Here is a 21758-nt window from a genome sequence, read left to right as displayed (position 1 = left end):
ATATATAAAGAGCATGAGGGCAATCACAAAACCTGGCAGAGCACGCCCGGGTCACATTTCACTCCAAAATCAAACAAAATTATATTGTTCTGATTTTGTGTGTATTTTTTTAAGTGAAAGTGACATGACATACAACCAAGTATGGTGACCCATGACTCGTGCTTTGCATTTAACCCATCCAAAGTGCACACACACAGCAGTGAACACACACACACACTGTGAACACACACCCGGAGCAGTGGGCAGCCATTTATGCTGCAGTGCCCGGGGTGGAGTTGGGGGTTTGATGCCTTGCTCAAGGGCACCTAAGTCATGGTATTGCCGACCCCAGACTCAAACTCACAACCCTAGGGTTAGAAGTCAAACTCTGTAACCACTTGGCCACAACTTCCCAAAGACCATAATCCTAGGCAAAAAATTTTTATGGCTATGCCAAAATGGCTAAACACTTATCTTTTAATGGCCTTAACCACAATTAACTGGTAAGGAAGTTAGCAAGAATTATGCACTCTTGAATAGCCATTGTTGTCTGAAAAAAAAAAACAACAACAACATCACCATGAAGTTTTGTTTGACAGATTATGGGAAGTGTGAGTGGTTCAGCAGAATTGTGTGGAGTGATGAATCACGATAAAATATGAGCCGAATGATGATGCACCAGAGCGTTGTCTTTGAAGCTCTTGTGAGAAGTACAATAATGAATGCATCTCTACCACAGTGAAGCATGGAGGAAGATGTGTCATGATGATGATGGGGGAGCTTTTTCACCTGCTGGTACTGGTGAGCTGCTTCATTGTCAGTTACTGCTGAGGAGTGAGTACATTCCAAAATGTCTTGCTTCCCATGACTGAAATATTGTTATCTAAAGAGGAATGATCAGACTTTTTCCACTGCAAAGACAACCAAGAAGTGACTAGTAATTAGTGGTTAAAACTGTAAATGGACAAAATATTCTAGGCAAAATATTTGAGCTATCTTTGGTACCTGGTATTCCCTTCATTATGGGGTTCAAACTTCCCCACAAGGATAGGATTTTTTTTCTATGAGGCAACAAGATTATAAGTCATACAGAATGACATTTTTTGAAAATGCTGAAAGTTTTCTGTGTTGGGTAGAGTTAGGGTTAGGGCAGAGTAATTACAGTTTGTATAAAAACAGTTACGTCTGGAATATCCCATAAAATATGGAAACCAGTTCGGATGTGTGACATGCATTGTGACTTTATTTTCAAAGTATATTACACTTTATTAGGCTACATATTTTAATAATTACATATATTATATGAGTACTGAGCATGTAACGAAACTAACAACAACAAAAACTATTTTGGGACAGGATTGTATCATAAATATCTTAATGATCCTTATAATATGTTTAATTTTCTTTGTGTAAAATTTAGTTTACTGCTTTATTTTCTTTATTTTGATGTGAAATTTGAATTTTGGTAAATCGGAGTACTGTGTGAGACTGTCCGACTCAGACATTGTAGCTATTTTTTTTTTTTTCGGGAAAACATCTGAGAAGCAGGGGGGAGCAGCAAAACATTCCAACAATCACACTCTACAAAAAGTATACCGTATTTTCCCTGGAAATCCAAGTAGTTTTATATTTTAAATGTAGGCCTAACTCAACTCAGACATAAACAGTTGAAAGCGCATTTGTCGACCATCGACTGCTCTGTGATCGACTGTCACGTCTTCACTCGCACTCATTGGGAAACACATGGTGGCAAAGTGGCTCCATACAGAGTGAAGTGCACCAGTAATCAGATGTGTTTTCATAATAGTCACAGTCTAATAAGATAAAATGTCGCAGGTACAGGCCCGGTTCTTCACCGAAAACAAAAAGTGAGTATATGCGGTATGTATAATACAAACAGGTGTAACGTTTAGCTTAGATGAGATATCCAGCCGGTTTTGCTTAGTAGTGTTCATAGTGTTTACATAGTGAAAATCGTTTCTTTATAAGCTGTACTCAAAATGGTGTTGGTATTTACTAATTACTTAAAATAAGCAGAAGTAGGCTGTGTTGATAGTAGATGTAAGATGTTTCTCCTCATGCTCTTCTTCTCTGTAGGTATCTAATAGATGATGTTCCTTTCTCCATCCCTGCTGTCTCGGAGGTGGCAGACCTCAGTGCTGTCATCAACAAACTGCTGGAAGCCAAGAATGGTCAGCTTGTTTACCATTCATTCTTTTTGATCACGTGTTTTCACCTTGTTCTGTTGCAGCATACTTGCCTACCATAACACTTACTGAAAATCATTCTCAAAACATTGTGCAACTTAAAATCTAATAATAAGATTCTCACAATTGTTTAAGGATTCAGAAACATCCTATCTTAAGTCTTTCGATTTTCTTATTTCCTCAATGAAATTATGAATATGAAATGGCCAATAAACATATAGGATATATTTTCCTTCTGTTTGTAATTGAATTAAATTCCCATCACTCTTGTATTTTTACAGATGGACACAAACATGCTGAATTTGATTTCCTGGTTCAAGGTCAGTTTCTCCGCTCTTCACTGGCCAATCACATGGAGACAGAGAACATCTCAACGGTATGGCAATGCGCCAGCACACATCATATTATGCACACAACAATTACAAGCTCCAATCAGATTGCTTGACAGTAACATATTGGAATTAGTTAAACCAATAATTTAAATCATATCATCATTTACTCACCCTCTTGTTGTTTAAATCTGTTAGACAGCTGTTTATCTTTGGAATTCAAATTCAAATTTAGTTTGAATATTGTCTCAACTTTTTTTTTATTATAAAAGATTTCTGTTTCCAAACAAACGTTTCTTTGAATTGTAAAAAATAAAAAATAAAAAAATATGTAAAAACATATTAAAATAAAAAGCAGGACTACTGTTTTCAATGTTGTTAATTACAAAATAAATATTCCTTGAACATCAGATAAGCAACACTTTCAAATGTATTACAGCTAAAATTACAGATTTTAGATTAATATTCAAATGAGGGGGGGGGGGCTCTGTAAAAGTAATCCATATGAATTGGTGTAATTGTTTAACTCTAATCAAGCCGTGTTTAATAGTTATACTGCTTAATCTGTTTAACTTACAAAAATATATTTGCAGTTTGATTAAATGCTGATGTGTTTAGCATTTGTGCGTGTTTACAGGAAGAAGTGGTGGAAATAGAATATGTTGAGAAGTTCACGGCGCCGCAGCCAGAGGAGAGTATCATGCACGATGACTGGATCAGCTCGGTGGAGGCAGATTCTGAATGGTGCGTTTCAATGCAAAACTAAACTCAATTTGCTTGGACAGTTTTGTAGCTGATACATACAATTCTCTCCTCTGCCCGAATCCAAGGATCCTCACAGGCTCTTTTGATAAGACTGCACGGATTTGGTCTATGGAAGGGAAGGCAGTGGTGACTGTGGCTGGACACACTGATGTCGTGAAGGATGTAGCCTGGGTGAAGAGAGGTCAGAATCTTTTCCGTATGAGATGCCTAATGTAATTTGTATCAATCTGATGAGTGTTAATCTGAGAGCTAATGAAGCCTGAGCGAGGTTTCTGAATTTTTCTGTTTGATGGTTCTGTGGCTTCTAGATGGTCTGAGCTCTCTGCTCCTGAGCGCATCTCTGGATCAAACAATCATGTTGTGGGAGTGGAATTCCGAACGGAACCAAGTGAAGCCCCGACACTGTTGCCGTGGACACGTGGGAAGTGTAGACACCATTGCTGTCGACCCCACAAGGACGAAGGTTTGTGTGTTTGCTAATGTTAACCAAAAACACCATCATACATTTAGTTTGCTAGACAAACTATACGTATGTCTCATGTTTTGTTTTCTCTTCAGTTTTGCAGTGGCTCATGGGACAAAATGCTTAAGATATGGTCAGCAGGTATGTTTTCTTTAGAACATTCAACGAGATGTTTCATTCAGAAAGACAAGATAAACATCCACCTTCAAAAAAGAAAACAATGAAAAGCCGACTTGTGTTAGTGTTGTCCTCAGTGCCAGCAGAGGAAGAGGATGAGATCGAGGAACCCAACCGGCCACGCAAAAAACAGAAAACCGAGCAGATGGGGCTCACGCGGGTTGGTATCTAATGCATGTTCTTGAAACAAGGATTCTTGTTATTATAAATTCTTGTTATTCTGCTCTAGACTCCCCTCATGACTTTCTCTGGTCATAATGAAGCAGTGTCCTCTGTGCTCTGGATGGAAGCTGAGGAGCTGTGCAGTGCATCATGGGATCACACCATCCGTCTGTGGGATGCAGAGACTGGTGGACAGAAGAATACAATAGTGAGTGACCCCAGTTCATCATAGAAATATATTAGATCCTTTTGTTTTTGTTTGAAAGTGATTTCATTTTTGTCAGTTCTCTAGTGTCTGCATTGTGTCACAGATGTGGACAGAAGAGCATAATAAAATGATATTTATAAACTAACTATAAATAATACTACTTCTAAATAATTTATAAATAAGTTGTTAAAGGTCACATGTATGCATAGAACAGTTTATGCATATTGAAACTTTTTTCCATTTTCTTTTTTACTTATAAATAATAATATTACTACTACTACTAATTATTATGTTATTTTTTTTGTAATAATTATTATAGTTATCGTGATGGGTGGGGGCTCTGGAGAAGTGAAGTGTGTCGTTTTTGCACCACTAGTGTCACCAAGTATAAAATAATGACTGTTTTCAGACTTGTTTTTGAAATTTGACAGACAAATGGAAAGTTCCTTAATATTTTTCTTAATCGCACACCATTGGTTTAGTCACTGTTGATCTGTTGGGCTGATCACAGTGTTTTCTGCTTACTGTTAATCTAGCATATTATGTTGGGACTCATGAGAATGTATTTTAAGAAATTAAAAATATACATACATTACCTTTAAAGATTGTTGGGTTTACAGACTGATGTTCTTGAATTGCAGACAGGCAATAGGGTTTTCAGTTGTATCTCATACTCTCCACTGTGTCGCCGTCTGGCCTCGGGCAGCACCGACAGACATGTGCGTCTGTGGGACCCAAGATCTAAAGGTGACTGTCAGAGATCCCATATAACGATGCCCTTTCATACTAAGTTATTGTCATTGCTCACATCTCTCATTTCGTCCAGACGGCTCTCTAGTTCTCATGTCTCTAACGTCCCATAACGGTTGGGTGACGGCAGTCAGGTGGTCTCCATCTCACGAGCATCAGCTGGTGTCCGGATCTCTAGATAATGTGGTCAAACTGTGGGACACAAGGAGGTGTGCGACTCAAAGATATATATATATATTTTTTTTTCTTCTTATTTTTCATGATTATTTTACTTTCTTTGATGTAAAGCACTTTGAATTACCATTGTGTATGAAATGTGCTATATAAATAAACTTGCCTTGCCTAAAACCCAGCACCATCCTGTTCCCACATGTATGTCCCTAACAGTCCTGGTTTCTTCTTTACAGCTGTAAAGCTCCACTGTATGATCTTGCTGCCCATGAAGACAAAGTAATGTGTGTTGACTGGACAGAGAACGGGGTATGACAAACCATTCAAATATTTATCTGTTTTACTAGCACTGTTAAATACGCCAAGAAATCAAATGGGTTGTTCACATCAAAATGAATATTCTGTACAATAGACATTTTAATTGTAGACAAACTTTTATGTTGGCTTGGAAAAACCTAGCCTTAAAGTTTGAAACACTTCCAAAATTTTTAAAAGATGGCGTGATAGCATGATTTAACACACTGCTAGCATGTTTTATGTCATAAGTAGCTTGTTGTATAGCTTGATTTATTACACTGTTAGCATGACTTAAGACTGCATGTATGGTTTAGCAGGCTGCTATAATGTTTCTAGCATGATTTAGTATACTGATACATGTTTAAACATGAGTTAACATTTTAAACAAGTTTAATTTTGAATGAAATGCTGGTAATGCTTTCAGACTGACACAACCATTCACATTTTCTTCAGTGTGATGTTTACACTTCAAAAGTTGGTTAGATTACAGAAAGTTGCGCAGCACGGCTCCATGTACCATAGTAATTGGGGTAACTGTATTTCTGCATTTCAAAGTGGCACCTAATGTCGGAGAGTGGATTTGTCCATTCAACACAACTGCTATTTTTTATGCATTGGTCTGAACACATAAATCACTGAATTGGCATGCTGAACATTCATAGTGTTTTGGTTTACATCTGTTAACTTTGAGGCCATCAATGTGCTCAGTGTGTTGGTTTGCACAGCTAACAATTGTTTATGGTAAAATGCCCTGAATATGTTATTTTGAAAGTGTTAAATTAGCCATAGTACAAGGCAGTGGTTCTCAACCAGTGTCCTCAACAAATTCCCAGTAAGTCAGATTTTTTTTTACAATTGACTTGTTTTAACCGAGCGGCAACCTCCCGCTCTCTCTCGTGAGGCCAATAAGGAAGTGACTTAAACTGCAATTCATCGACTTGCCGCTTGAGGCTGGCTGCAAAAGGGAGTCAGTCCCATAGACTCCCCATGTTAAAATGCCCAACTTTACAGCAGAAAAAAAATGTTTACAGCCTGGTTCAAAAAATGATTTTGGTCTATATTGCTAATTTTGCCTTTCATGACAACTGTGAGGGGGGTGAATTTTTTTATAACTCATCCATTTAAACTATATTAAGCCTTAAACTTCTGCATAATTAAGGGTGTGGCCACTTGAGTGACAGGTGGATTGCCGCTGCTGATAATAAAGTCGCGCTAGGTGGGCGTGGCTTCAGCAATCAGCTCCCGCCATTTTGCCCATTTTCGATTATCCGGGAGAGTCGCGCGGTGATGCGCTTCCAAGATGGCGACGGCCCGCTCTGCACACTTTAGGCTTCAAAACCAGGCGGCAAGGAACTCGACCGGAAGTTGAAGTCGGGTGGGGGCTGCCATCTTTTAGCAGAACTTAACTTGCGTTAGCATTCTCATTGACTCCCATTAATTTTGGCGTCACTATGACAGCGAATAACTTTACATCTGAGGCGTTTAAAGACTCTGTTTGTCCATTATTTATTTCTAAAGATACACAACAATGTATAAAGGGCTCCATTACCTTCTATGTTACATTATGGCCCCGTATAAATAGTTTTTGTAAAAAATAGGCTAACGATTGCGTCATAACCACTCCACTCTCTGTCGCATTACAGTACAGACAGGAGGAGAAGCTCGCAGGCAATTAACTTAATATGGCGTACTGGCGTTACGTTTTAAAATACTATACAAAATAATTAATCAGAATACTTACTCCTGCTCACTCACGCCAAAGAACTCCCCGCTCAAGCTCGCCGTCTCTGCAAGATTAACGATGGCAGTTTGCACGCACAACCACTTAGAAGATTTACATCTGTCAGACAGGTTGCTGACGTCGTCAAGCGTCGTTTGATTCTGCGCGTCAGAACCGGAAGTGTTAAAAATGCTAAAAATGGGCTTCACTTGTCTCAATTGAGTTCCAATGGGGTCGCTGTGTCCATTTATTTTACTGTCTATGTTCAAAACCGCTATTGAGGAGTCTATGGGTGATGTCACGGACACTACGTCCATATTTTTTTACAGTCTATGGTTTTAACATGATCTTAATTGTTAATATGTTAATAATAATGTTAATAACACTAAATATTGAATTTAAATCATATTTTTGAGTTTATTTGTTTTTATTACCACCGGGGTACTTGTCAGGTTAGATATGAGGGTATTAAATATTGCCTTGGAGAAAAAGGGTCAAAAAGGATGAGAACCATTAGTCTGTAAGGATTTTTCCTGTACCTACTTCCTCTTTCAATACAAAATCCATCAACAACTGTAAAGAAAACTGTATGTCGAACCATTTCCTTGGGTCTTTAACTTTTGTGGATTTGTCACAATTTCTTTTCTCTGCTTTCATTTCTAGCTGATTTTGAGTGGAGGAGCAGATAACAAACTCTACATATACAGATACTCGGCATGTGTCTCGGATGCAGGAGCGTAGAACAGTCTTCTATGCTGCCAGTTGTCATTTTACTTTGGAGACGTCATGGGAACATAAGCAGCATCAATTTTCACTTTATAACCAACAACAAACTTTTACTCTCTAAAGCAGCTAAACACATACAACAAAGCCTTACCAGAGACAAACACATTTCATGAACACATTTCTGTGCAAATCATGTGTAAAGCAATTCTTATGTACATTGTCACATTCAGTTCATAGGAGTGCTTTACATATGGATGAATGGTTTCAAGAATCATTTGCTCTAATTTGAGTTTCTATTCACTAAATTAGGCTCAATTGTCTTATCCAACCTCATTCACTGGGACAATTTACATAACAGGTTTACCAATGATTTACACAAATCAGTAAGTTTTATGACTAAGGCACATGTTTTTGTTCACAGTGATATTCAGTGTTTAATGCTCAATACAGCGTCTGAAACCAGTCATGTGTGAGTTTTTACTCTGCTGCCTTTTCATAAAAAATCTTAAAAGTGAAAATTGTTGGTTGGGTTACATCTGTTCTTCTGTAGTTTTAATATTTTTTTAATTTGAAATTATATATTATGTTTGTTCTTTCACGCACAACGTCCTGTCTTTAAATATTATATGTTCTAGATAATGTTGATCTCGACACTTTATTGAAGTGAAATAAATTCTATATTGCAGTTCATATGGAGAATGTGTTTTATTTCCCGCCAGTTCGAAAATTTCAGTTGGTATTTGACCGTTATTTAAGAGCGGGCAGTGACCGTCCAGTCTGCAGGAGGCGCTAGAGTTCTGGGTTGGTATACATTCTTCAACCGGTTTATCCGTAGAGAAAGAGCGTGCTGCACGACATGGCCGCTGCAGCAGCAACGTCCTAATCAGTCCTGTATTTTTTTAAATATTAAAATGTGTTAAAACCACCACTGATTTTACAACACGAGAGTGTTTTTAGGGCTGACACCATGGGGAAAAAAGATAAGAGTGATCGAGGTAAGATGGGCGCCATGCTTTAGAAATAAACAAGATTTAATCAAAGTTTGATGGACCATGCAAGATCTGCTGTTATCTACCATGATGTTTACCTAATGCAGCAGAACCATTACAAATACATGATGGTTTAAAGATAACCATGAGCTTATTGCTGTTCAAATGTAATATGTCATATAAACACTATGATATACAATTGAAACACTCCTAAATCAGGAGTTTTCAGCTTCTATTACATTACTTTCTTACATTCATTACTTCTATTGCACTTGTAGTGTACTTAAAAAACGAATATTAAAAAAGTGTATTGTGTGTAACGTTATTTATACACAAATAAAGAACATAATTGCAGAGTTGTAATGAAATAAAATGTCAAAAAAAGTCTAAAGTGATTATATTTTGATAATCTCTTGTCATGCTTTGAAGTACACTTATTTTGATGTGTTCAGTACTTAACATACTAAAGCACATGTGAAGTACTTGATTAGTCTTAACTTAGTTTTTGATATTGCATTTAAAGATTTTCAATTGTACTATAATCGCAAATGTGTAATAAAAATGTTATTAAAATGTATGACAAGTTTCAACAGAAATAACATTTTAGTTTACAGTAAATGCTTGTCACTGCACTCAGCAGTACATTTTAATTATATTTCAGTGACAATATTAGTAATTATGAAATTACATAGAAATACTGCATTCATACGTTCAGTTAACTTCACTTAATAAATGAATTGTCAAAAAACATTACATTCACAGTCACACTTAAGATTATTATTAAGTATATTATTTACATTATAAAGACTTATTGTAAAATTATGTTAAAGTGTGTAGATCCAGATATTGTTTCTAAATGGTATTAACTGAAACTAATGCTAAATGCACCTGACCAGCGAGGTCTTCAGTTTCTGTTTTTGGAGCAGACAAGGTTTAAACTATAACCAGATCTTGTAAAATCACTTAAATGATTGTTGTGTGTTTTTTTTTTTCACTTTAGATAAAAAGTCCAAGAAACGTTATTATGACGAGGAAGATGATGATGAAGAGGTGATGATGGGCGGTGAGTCTCAGGAGGCTGTTCCAGCAGCTGCTGGGAAGCAGGTGGATGAATCCAGCACTAAACTGGATGAGTATGGAGCCAAAGACTACAGACTACAGATGCTTCTCAAGAATGACCACACCTCCCGGCCCCTATGGGTGGTGAGACTGAAGATCCTTGATTTATTAGGCAGTGAAAACTTACAACAGAAGCTACGACTATCCCATTGTTAATATGTTTGACTGTTGTAGGCTCCAGATGGTCACATCTTCCTAGAGGCTTTCTCTCCCGTGTATAAATACGCCCAGGACTTCCTGGTGGCCATATCAGAGCCGGTGTGCAGACCTACCCATGTGCACGAGTACAAGCTGACGGCTTATTCTCTATACGCCGCTGTGAGCGTCGGCCTGCAGACGTCTGACATCATAGAGTACCTGCAGAAACTCAGCAAGACCTCTGTGCCAGACGGCATAGTGCAGTTTATTAAGGTGTGTGTGTGAAGTCTGTGTGAATTGATTGGGGGAACCACTCCATACTCTTAAACCAATGCTCTTGCACATACACACTCTCACTCCAAAAAAAGTGTGCATTACAACTCTTTGTTGATTTTTGTTTTTTTTACAATTTGTATATATCTAAGCCACTCTTTTACTCTCTGTTCTCCTGCAGTTGTGCACAGTGAGCTACGGTAAAGTCAAACTGGTCCTGAAACACAACAGGTCAGTTCGTTCTACATCGACTCCTGTTTCTTTACTTCTAACTAAAGTCTGTTATGTATGAGCATGTTATATACTGATTATATCACTTATGGTCTATTGAATGTTTTAGATGGTACATCTGGTGGTGTTTTGAGCATAGCAGATAAGAAGTCGTCGGGTGTTGTTTGGCTAGGGATACTCTTTGGATTCAGCTGAACTTGGATGTGGACGTGAAACGTTAGCTTTGAATCTTAAGATTGCATGCACTTGATTCAGAAACATAAATGTACACTTAATGGTGAAATGTAATTGTTTACTGTGGACTGCCATTCAGTAAGATTTTTGTCAAATGGTTTTTAAAACAGTGTCATGTGCTTACTAAGGCTGCACTTATTTGATCAAAAATACAGTAAAAGAGTAATACTGAAATATTACAGTTTAAAAGTAACCGTTTTCTATTTTGATATTTTTTTCAAATGCTACTTTTCAGTCTTCATTGTCATATGATCCTTTAGAAATCATTTTACAATACTACTTTTGCTGCTGAATGTTTTTGTGGAAGCTGTTTTTTTTAATTATTTTTTTATAGATAGAAAGTTAAAAACAGCATTCATTTGAAATATATTTTTCTGTAACATTGTAGATGTCTATACTGCCACATTTGATCAGTTGAATGCATCCTTGACTTGCTATGTAAAAGTATAAACATTGTACTGAGCACTTCATAAAAACTAGACAGTGCAACAACTACATGGCATTGATAGTGCAGTCTGTCTGTGTGTGTGTGTTGAGAACAGGTACTTTGTGGAGAGTGCGTTCCCTGATGTCATTCAGAGGCTCTTACAGGACACAGTGATTCGGGACTGTCGTCTTCGTTCTGCTGAGGGTGAGGAGACCGAGCTCATCACTGAGACCATCTCTAGCAAATCTGCAGTAAGTGTGAGCACAAAACATGTTGTCTAGGTGGAAACATTAAACGCTTACAGTGGAGCAAATCTGAGGCTCATTTCTAGTACCATCGTCCTGTCCAGATCTCAAAGTCTCAGCAGGACACTGGTGGTCCGTCCACCTCGCAGCCTGCAGACGGGCAGCGCACAGGAAACCAGGTGCCAGAGGACATCTTCAGTTACTACGAGCAGATGGACAAAGAAGAGGAGGAGGAGGAAGAGACCCAAACAGTGTCTTTTGAGATCCGTCAGGTGTGTGAATGAGACTGTCACTTCATTGTGAGTTTAGGGTTCTTTTATCTTGAGTGTTCCTCTGACAGGCTTGGTTTAGTTTAAATGGTTATTCAGGGAAGATTTCATGCACTGTAATCTAACTCTTTCTTCACGTTTATGCTGACACTTGTTAGGAAATGATAGAGGAGCTTCAGAAACGCTGCATTCAGATGGAATATCCTCTCCTGGCTGAATATGATTTCCGTAACGACACGGTGAACCCAGACATCAACATGGACCTGAAGCCCACCGCTGTGCTGAGACCATATCAGGAAAAGAGTCTAAGGAAGATGTTTGGGAACGGCAGAGCTCGATCTGGAGTCATCGTCCTGCCCTGTGGTAAATGATCTCTGTTTGAATCATTTCTTCCCAGAAGCATTTGATGCCTAGTCTTGGTCTGTAGAGTGTTGTGCATTCTTTATACAGACAAGGCTTTGGAAAATGTCATTATAAAATGTAATAATGATATTTGGGAAAATTAATGTAATAATATGAAATGAGTCATTTCATTGTATTTTCCATCAGTGCCCTCATTGCAACAATTATGATATAGACTTTACTGAAATTTAGTAGTTTTACCTCCAAATTAGACTACACAAGATCTCTGTACTTTCCTTTACTTGCAACTTAAACTAATGACAGAATCCCTGTCTTGCACCCCATCAAAAAAAAAAAAACAACTAAAGAAAAGTGTGTGGGAAAATGTTACACCTGAATATGTATTTTTAATCATTATTAATTGAATATTCATTTTCTGAAACAGTTCAAGGTTTTTTTGTCCATGCTTGGGTTCCAGAAATGCACAATTTCTTTATTTTGTTACATGAAAAGACGCTTTTTTTTTTTACTTTAAGACCTTGTGCTTTGAAGGTAGAGTGAATCATTTCTGCACCATAAAGGGGTATTTGTGCTTGCTCTGCTAAAACACACAAAAAATATACATTTTAACAATGGTATAAATTTAACAGATTTTATGTAAGTAAATTTCTAATTAATATATTATTTTGAATTTATAATTGTTACACTGATTCCTTAATTTTAATTTATTTTTTAAAATATTTGTTTTTATACTTTATTTTTTAACTGTTTTAATAATTACTGGAAATTGTACAGCTATTATAATTAATCTTAAAACTCCTATAATATCATTCAAGTTGAACCACTTGTTTGTTTAAAAAGGATTTAAAAAAATGCATGTACAAGATTAAATAATTTAAGACTACATTACCAGAGCAACTCCTTTTTATAAACTCTTTGAATGTTATTATTGAGATCAGTTGAAAAGAATCTACATTGAGGTCTTTTGTTATTCTACTCTTCTGTTCCACAGGTGCTGGAAAGTCACTGGTGGGCGTCACTGCTGCCTGCACAGTGCGTAAGCGCTGTCTGGTCTTGGGAAACTCCTCTGTGTCAGTGGAACAGTGGAAGGCTCAGTTTAAGATGTGGTCCACAATTGATGACTCCCAGATCTGCCGTTTCACTTCAGATGCTAAAGACAAACCCATCGGCTGCTCGGTGGCCATTAGTACTTATTCTATGCTGGGCCACACCACCAAACGCTCATGGGAGGCTGAGAGGGTCATGGAGTGGATGAAAAGTCAGGAGTGGGGGCTCATTATACTAGATGAGGTGCACACAATCCCAGGTGGGTTTAGTGTGTGAACATCACACTCCATAACTGCACCTTGATAAAATATCAAGCGAGAAATCGTGTCGTCAAATATTTTTTTTGGACGTTTTTTGGAAGCACCAGATTGTCTTAGCAAAGTCAAGTCGACCATAAAATGCTTTGCTGTTCCGTTGTAAGTAATCTTAAAGATTCCTAATGCATCTACTTTCAGAAGACCAAATAAAGTACTTCTGCTTTCACCTAGATACACAGCATCTCCCTGACATGACTGCTTCAACACTAGCTGCAGTTACTGAAACCACTCCTTCTTTCTTATCGTGAACATTTGGGCGGCATTACACAAATATTTCCACATAGTGACGTAGAGATGTAGGGGTTTGTTTGAATGAGCCGTATTAGGGGGACGTGGAATATCTCTTTGGATTTGAGACTTTAGTCTTTGCTACCTTACAGATCTTCTTCAAGCACCAAGAGCTTGTAACACTCCAAAGAGAAAGGAGAAATTGAATTTGCAACATAATGACCCCTTTAACTGAAAACCAGTCTGAATTACAGTTATTGTAGTAGGAATATCTTCTAAATGGGTGGAATTTTGTCTCTTAGGCTTAGCATTTTACTTTTATTGAGATCAGAGAAGTTAAATAAACACAAATGTGACCCTGGATTACAAAATCAGTCTTAAGTCGCTGGGGTATATTTGTAGCATTAGCCAAAAAAAAATAATAAATGGGTCAAAATTATATATATATATATATATATATATATATATATATATATATATATATATATATATATATATATATATATATATATATATATATATATTTATTTTTTTTTTTTATGCCAAAACTCAATAGGATATTAAGAAAAGATCACGTTCCATGAAGATATTTTGTAAATTTCCTACCATAAATATATCAAAACTGAATTTCTGATTGGTCATATGCATTACCAAGAATTCATTAAGACAACTTCAAATCCGATTTTCTCAGAATTTAGATTTTTCTGCACCCTCAGATTCCAGATTTTCAAATAGTTGTATCTCAGCCAAACACTGTCAGATCCTAGTAAACCATACATCAACTAAAAGCTTATTTATTCATCTTTCAGATTATGTATAAATCTCAGTTTTGAAAAATTGACACTTAAGACTGGTTTTATGGTCCTGGGTCACCAATAACATTATATCATCAGTGAAAATGGTACAGATTCCTGTTCTGTGTTTGTATTGCAGCAAAGATGTTCCGTCGTGTTCTGACGATAGTCCAGGCTCACTGTAAACTGGGGCTCACTGCCACACTAGTAAGAGAGGATGATAAGATTGTCGATCTGAACTTCCTGATTGGGCCGAAGCTCTATGAGGCGAACTGGATGGAACTACAGAACAGTGGTTACATTGCTAAAGTCCAGTGTGCTGAGGTGAGGTTTGAAATATTAGTTGTTTTACGGAAACAATTATGTAACAGGAAAGAAATTGAACATTTCTTCCCAAAGAAGTGTTCGATTTCTTCCCAAAGTACAAAAGTAGAAAAAAGACATCATGTGCATATTTCATAATGTGAACTTCAGTTGATGTCTGAACCTTCTCAGGGGTCAACAAGGTGCAATAAACTGTGAAACATTGTGTTGGGAGGCTTTGGAGCCTGGCATTCAAAGAAAATACAGTACAGTTATTCAGTATTGCCTCCAGTATTTTGATCTTACTAAACAAAAGCCCAGCAGACCATTCAGCCACATGAGCAGAAAACCACACGTGCTGACTCATGCATCGTTCACTGTACGCTGAACAACATCTACAAAAAGCTCTATAAATATTTTTTAAAACCCCAATGCAAAGCATTTATCACATTTTTTGGTAAACCTTTTAGTATCTTTTAACTTAATAAAATCTGCAGTCAGGTCAGTTAGTAAGTCATGTATTTATATAAATTAGATTAGGCTATAAATTTAATGTAAACAGTCCTGGAAAACATTGCAAAAGATAAAATAAAAAAAGATTTAAAGTCCTGAAAAAAGTGGAAATTAAGAAATCACAAAAGGTCATGGAAATTCTGTCTTCAATGTGTTTATTTTTCACAGTTACTGTTTTTTATTCAACTGAAGTATATCTGTAAAGTTTTTGATTGTAAATAAGTGTCTTAATGTCATGTTTAGAAACTCAAACTTTTATTTTAGTGCTTTCAGGCGATTAATCGCATCCAAAATACGTTTTTATTCAAATAATATATGCGTGTTTACTCTGTATATCTATTTTGTATATATAAATCCACATACATGCAGTATATATTTTGAAAATATTTACATGTATGTATTTATATTCATTTCATTTTATATTATTTATAAATATATTTAATACATAAATAACCTATTTTTCTTAAATGTATACATGCTTTTGTGTGTATTTATTTAATTAATATAAACAGTACAATCTTTTATTTCGGAAGTGATTAATCCTTTGACAGCTCTAGTTTATTTTCTTTTAGTGTATATAAAAATCTATAGATTAGGTTTACTTCTATATTATAACTTTCATATAGGTTTTAAGCTGTTTTAATTAAATAGGATTTTAAATTTTAGGAGTTAATCCATGTAGCTAATCAAGCTAATTGGAGGGGTGAAGTAACCCAATGGGTTTGTATTGTTTTTTTGTGTGCTTTAAGCTTACAGAACGTTTCCCTCTCGCTCTCTGTGCGTCTAGGTATGGTGTCCCATGTCTCCTGAGTTTTATCGGGAATATGTGGCCATAAAGACGAAGAAGAGAATTCTGCTCTACACCATGAATCCAAACAAGTTCCGTGCATGTCAGTTCCTGATCCGCTTCCATGAGCGGAGAAACGACAAGATCATCGTCTTTGCCGACAACGTCTTCGCTCTGAAAGAATACGCCATCCGCCTGAACAAGTAATCCTTCTCATTCAAACACGTATGCATACACCAGTGCTTTGCTGTAAAGCTCAATAGTCATTTCCCACTTTTTTCAGTGACCTCGGAAGTAGTTTACCTTTGCTTTGCTTTATGAGCATGAAATATTTTTTAGTTGAAAGGTTTTTGAAATTCAGAAAAAAGAAAGCTTTTTTAGGTGCTTTCAGACATAAAACATTGACTGTTCCAGAAACTGCATAACATCTGCTATTCACACAAGCAGCAGGTTTTTTTTTTTTTTTTGCTAAAAGCTGTTTTTCTTATTGATAGAACTCTCTTGGGTAGTGTAGTTTTACAGTATAGCTGGATTTGAAATCACCACAGAAGTCATGCTATGTTTTTTCTTTATGCAAAAACATATTTTTTTCTTGGCCCTTCAGGGTGTTTTCAGGACCGTATTTTATGTTTTTCTTTTAATTTTTTCTTTTTTCTTTTTAATGCTATTCAAAAGCATGCTAAGAGCTCAGAAACGTGCATTATCAACAAAGTCATAAACTAACTAAAAGCTGGTAGTGAGCAGCTTACACAAAAGAGCTCAACACACCGCATGAGCTCAAATGATCCACAAAAACGTGTAAACCTGTGTTTGTGACCGGGTGTTCTAGAGTCTGGCCCTGGCACAACCTGTAATCAGCTTTACTTTGCTATTAATCCCCTTTAACTTTGCCAAATTAATGGGCTTTTCCTTGTAAAGTGTGCAAAGTTTGTTCGAAAGGCTAAACTCTAAATCTCATACTGTATGGCGACACTGTAAGACTTGAAGTTAGCAAACTTTTAGTGGTTTCTTTATATTTTTATTTATATCATTTTTATATATAATAACATACAATGGAATTCTGCTAAAAATACGATTTGATTATATTATATTTTTGGCCAATATGTAAGCGTGTGAACTCCCTTGTCTGAAATGTTTTCTTCAACATGCTCAAGATGATATATATGATTTTTGTTGTACATATGTACACATACACTCTCTTCTGTTTTTTTCTCATCAGACCGTATATTTATGGACCCACATCTCAAGGAGAACGTATGCAGATCCTTCAGAACTTTAAACACAATCCCAAAATCAATACCATCTTCATCTCCAAGGTAAACGGCCTACCTTTGCTCACTTTCCTGTGATAATGGAGATTAGTATTTTTCATTTGTAACTTTTCATTTTTGAGGTGTTATTCTTAGCCTCTTTTACACAAATGAAAAAGTCTGCAACCTATGTCAATGAAGAATTGGTTTCATGTTAACCAGCATTTAACTCAATCTCAACACTACTTTTACACTGACAGAAATTGGTGTGTTGCTGTAAATGCAAAGTTAATAGAGTTCAGCAGGGGTGATGTGACCCTTTAATTCCCTTCAGAACATCGTTCATACTATATTTCAAGAAATCAAATACATTTCTGCATTTTAGGTACTTTAGAAATACTAATAACATTCATTTGTCCAAGATGTGTTAAGACCTGAAACAAACACTCTGCTTGCTGTTTAAAACATCTTAAAACTACCGTATTTTTTCGGACTATGAGTCGCACCTGAGTCGCATCAGTCCAAAAATACGTCATGATGAGGAAAAAAAAACATATATATAAGTCGCACTGGACTATAAGTCGCATTTATTTAGAACCTAGAACCAAGAACCAAGAGAAAACATTACCGTCTACAGCCGAGAGGGGGCACTCTATGCTGCTCAGTGTAGACTACAGGAGCAATGAGCAGCATAGAGCGCCCTCTCGCGACTGTAGATGGTAATTATTTCTATTGGTTCAGGTCTCTTAGTTAATTTCTCTTGGTTCTTGTCAAATTTTGATAAATAAGTCGCTCCTGACTATAAGTCGCAGGACCTGCCAAACTATTAAAAAAAAAAGTGTGACTTATAGTCCGGAAAATACGGTATGTATCCTACAAATTCTAGCAGACTAAACAATAGATTTTTGAATGTTGTCAAGATTAAACCCTTGTGTCCACAAATCATGACAAAGTAAATAAAGCAGTAAATATCGCTTATTTTGATGATGCCAGTCCTGCAGAGATTACACACTTTAGTTTGAATTTATATGGAACAATCCATTACTTATTTTACATGTGCCTTTTTTGGTTACACTTTATTTCGATAGTAACTACATGTCAACTACATATCAACTAAATCTCAGAAATTTGCTACTACATGTCTACTAACTCTAAGAGTAGACTGTTAGGGTAGGTTTAGGGTTAGTGTTAGGGGTAGGTTTAGGCTTAGTATAATAATAAGTTGACAAAAGCCCAATTCGGACGGGACTAGTTTTACAGGGGGGTCGTTAGAGAAATCAGCGCAAGATCGCGTAAACTGTTAATACCGGCTATTGTAATATCAGCATCAGGTAAGATAACTCACGTTCATTTATGCACTCAGTTATATAATGTTTTAATTACATTTAATTAAAAAAAAGAAAAAGGAAAAAAAGTTAAACTAAAGGAACCACACATTAACATGGTTTTGCTATACTAGGAATTTAGTATTTATTGTGTAATTATACTAAGGCAATCATTCTGAATGAATTAAATGCACACATACAGAGCGCGTAATCTCTGTGACGCCCAGATGCACAATCAGACCCTCCCACCTCTGTAATAAACACGGAGATGTTAGTCCCGTCCGAATTGGTAAATGAAAATCACAGACGTCAGGTGGTAAGAATCGAAACTCAAACGTAATTTAGAAAACTAGTCCCGTCCGAGTAGTGCTATAGAAAGTGTTAGAAGCTATTAAGCAGACAGTCTACTAATACTCTACTAACTGCTAGTTGACATGTAGTTGCAAAGTTACTTACTGCTAGTAGAATGTCTAAAGTGGACTAACAAAATAAAGTGTTACCCCTTTTTTTCCTGAAAAATATGAAGAAAAGGTTTTGTTTTTACATCAACAAAGGAGCAAAACTTTCATGTCTATGTATGATTGTCTAATTGAGACACTGATTTCAGGAATGCTCGGATGCTGGCTTGACTTCATTAACTTTACATTTAACCTTAATGCAAATGTTTGGAAATGATTTAATGGGAAACATGATGCACGTGTGCTGATATGATTGTCCTCAAAAGTCAGGCTATTCAAATAAGATAAGAGCAGTCGCATAGGCAACGGCTTCAGGTGGGGGTGAGAAAAGATGGAATGTAATAGAGATAGTGCATACAATTTTTTAAATACTAATGCAATTACAGATGTCTAAAAAAGCCTTAAAAAAAAACTACAACTCCAAAGAATAACATATTTATTGATTTGCTTTTTAAATAGGTTAATTTGCATCTTTTAATCTTCATGAAATGCCTTTGCCTTATTCTGCTATAAAATATAAGTATTTAATATAATATAATATGTTTACGGCATCAAGAAAATTTGTTTTAAACTACATAATTTTTTTTTTTTTTAAGCACATAAAATGTTTTAATTCCAGGAAACTAACAGTGTATATTATTATATTACTAAACTAATGTAATGGCTTCAAATTGTATTTTACAGTTTGTTAGATGTTGAAATGCAACACAGTCATGTCTATCTCATGTTTTGGCCCTAGTTTTCTCATATTTGTTCCATTTGTCTGATTTTACATTAAAGATTTAAGCATTTTGACTTGTTCCACACCTATTTTGCTGGTTTGCTTGTTGATTACTGAAGCATTGGAACAGCTTTCTTCTTCCATTCTTCTGCTGTCAGGTTGGAGATACTTCATTTGACCTGCCAGAGGCAAACGTGCTAATCCAGATCTCGTCTCACGGCGGTTCTCGCCGTCAGGAAGCTCAGAGACTTGGCAGAGTGCTGCGAGCCAAGAAAGGTAACCGAAGTCATCATGACTCGAACAACCCTTGAAGGAATCGCAGTTTAATACATTTCTTAATTATCAGATCATCAGACAAAATTGCAAACTAAAACTGACCTGTCGTGTCTTTTTTGCACAGGTATGGTTGCGGAAGAATACAATGCTTACTTTTACTCGCTCGTCTCTCAGGACACACAGGAAATGGCTTATTCCACCAAGAGACAGCGCTTCCTGGTGGACCAGGGATACAGTTTCAAGGTCTCAAGATCATATTTGAACTGCAGACACCTGAATTTGATGATGCTGACTGGAAATATGGCCAGACTGAATGGCAATAATAACGAGTCTCAGTCCGTCGTATCTCATTCTTGTCATTTCTTTTAAGGTGATCACAAAATTGGCTGGGATGGAGGAGGAAGACTTGATGTTTTCCTCTCGTGAGGAACAGCAGCAGCTCTTGCAGAAAGTTCTGGCAGCATCAGATCTTGACGCAGAAGAGGAAGTGGTGATGGGGGACGTGGGAGGGAAGCCACAGGTATCTCCACTCGTTTTTGTTCCTCTCTGCCGCCTCATTTGTTTGTTGGGTGTGAGGTGCTGTTTTGATCTTGATCATTAACCACAGTTCGGAATTAAAAGAAAGGTCACCCATAAAGAAACCTCAGTGTAAAGCCAGACGCTTTAGATTGACTAAGTGAGAAAATCAAATGTTCATGTCAGCTGAGAACAGGCCAAACACTTTTATTTCTTAATCCATACGGCCTGTCTTCTTGGTTCATGGCCTTGACATACAGTCAGGCATTCTATGATTGGGTTAAATCTGTATTTGAGTCAAGATGATTTATGTTAACCTGCTTAACGTGTCAGTAAGGATTGAGTTTTTTTTTCTTTTTCTTTTGAACCATTTCTATAGTTTTCTCGCCGTATGGGAACTATGAGCTCCATGTCTGGCGCAGACGATACCGTCTACATGGAATACCAGACGTCCCGCAGTGGCAAGTCTTTAGCCGGCAAGAATGTCCATCCTCTGTTCAAACGCTTCCGCAAGTGAACGCACTCACGGCTGATGTGTTCACTGCATCTGGAGAGAGCAGGCCACTTCCTGGGACACCCAGCTTCATAATAAAAGACACTTCATGGCTGCTTGTCTCAGACAGACCAGTTTAAAGACTGTGAGAAAGAAGCAAAACTGCTGTCATTTCAGAAAGATTAAAAACTCTGTATTACAAACAGGATGTTTTTAGTTTTAAGAAGGATTTCTTTGAATTTGTTGTAAGAAACTGAATGGAAACTGAAGGGAGAAGTTTGTACAGTATGCAAAAGCCAAAACAGAGCCTGTTTTTGAAATTTACTGGTAAACTTTTAGCAAATAAAATGTACTTTGGTATCTGATAAGATTTTGTCTCATTGATGATGAACCGTATTTATTCATTGGTTAATTTTCATTTATTAAGATATTATTGTTAGCTCTCAATACATTAAGTAACATTAATGTATACAATTAAAGAGGGTGGT

At 36.6% G+C, this 21758-nt stretch overlaps 2 protein-coding genes across 3 annotated transcripts; both read left to right on the top strand.

Annotated features, from left to right (window-relative positions):
- Window positions 1-1540: 1540 nt before the first annotated feature.
- wdr12 (WD repeat domain 12) lies at window positions 1541-8644 on the top strand. Of its 2 annotated transcripts, none has more exons than XM_026257907.1 (13): window positions 1541-1847; window positions 2077-2171; window positions 2468-2562; window positions 3153-3259; window positions 3346-3461; window positions 3589-3743; window positions 3839-3884; window positions 3986-4080; window positions 4150-4290; window positions 4932-5037; window positions 5117-5249; window positions 5448-5520; window positions 7892-8644. In XM_026257907.1, the coding sequence occupies exons 1-13, from the start codon at window positions 1807-1809 to the stop codon at window positions 7967-7969; spliced, it is 1281 nt and encodes a 426-aa protein (XP_026113692.1). In that variant the 5' UTR covers window positions 1541-1806; the 3' UTR covers window positions 7970-8644. The 2 variants fall into 2 exon arrangements, with proteins under 2 accessions (XP_026113692.1, XP_026113697.1); XM_026257912.1 differs by having other exon boundaries at window positions 1542-1847; window positions 3998-4080.
- A 137-nt stretch (window positions 8645-8781) lies between these two features.
- Window positions 8782-21638, top strand: ercc3 (excision repair cross-complementation group 3). Its single transcript, XM_026257900.1, has 15 exons — window positions 8782-8949; window positions 9944-10146; window positions 10237-10473; window positions 10655-10704; window positions 11481-11616; window positions 11715-11882; window positions 12038-12242; window positions 13234-13548; window positions 14768-14952; window positions 16232-16434; window positions 17451-17547; window positions 20144-20261; window positions 20386-20504; window positions 20632-20781; window positions 21157-21638. The coding sequence occupies exons 1-15, from the start codon at window positions 8922-8924 to the stop codon at window positions 21292-21294; spliced, it is 2352 nt and encodes a 783-aa protein (XP_026113685.1). The 5' UTR covers window positions 8782-8921; the 3' UTR covers window positions 21295-21638.
- Window positions 21639-21758: the final 120 nt, after the last annotated feature.

This window comes from Carassius auratus, chromosome 6 (genome assembly GCF_003368295.1).
Source record: "Carassius auratus strain Wakin chromosome 6, ASM336829v1, whole genome shotgun sequence".
NCBI lineage: Eukaryota > Metazoa > Chordata > Actinopteri > Cypriniformes > Cyprinidae > Carassius > Carassius auratus.
This window is presented reverse-complemented; position numbering and strand designations above follow the sequence as displayed.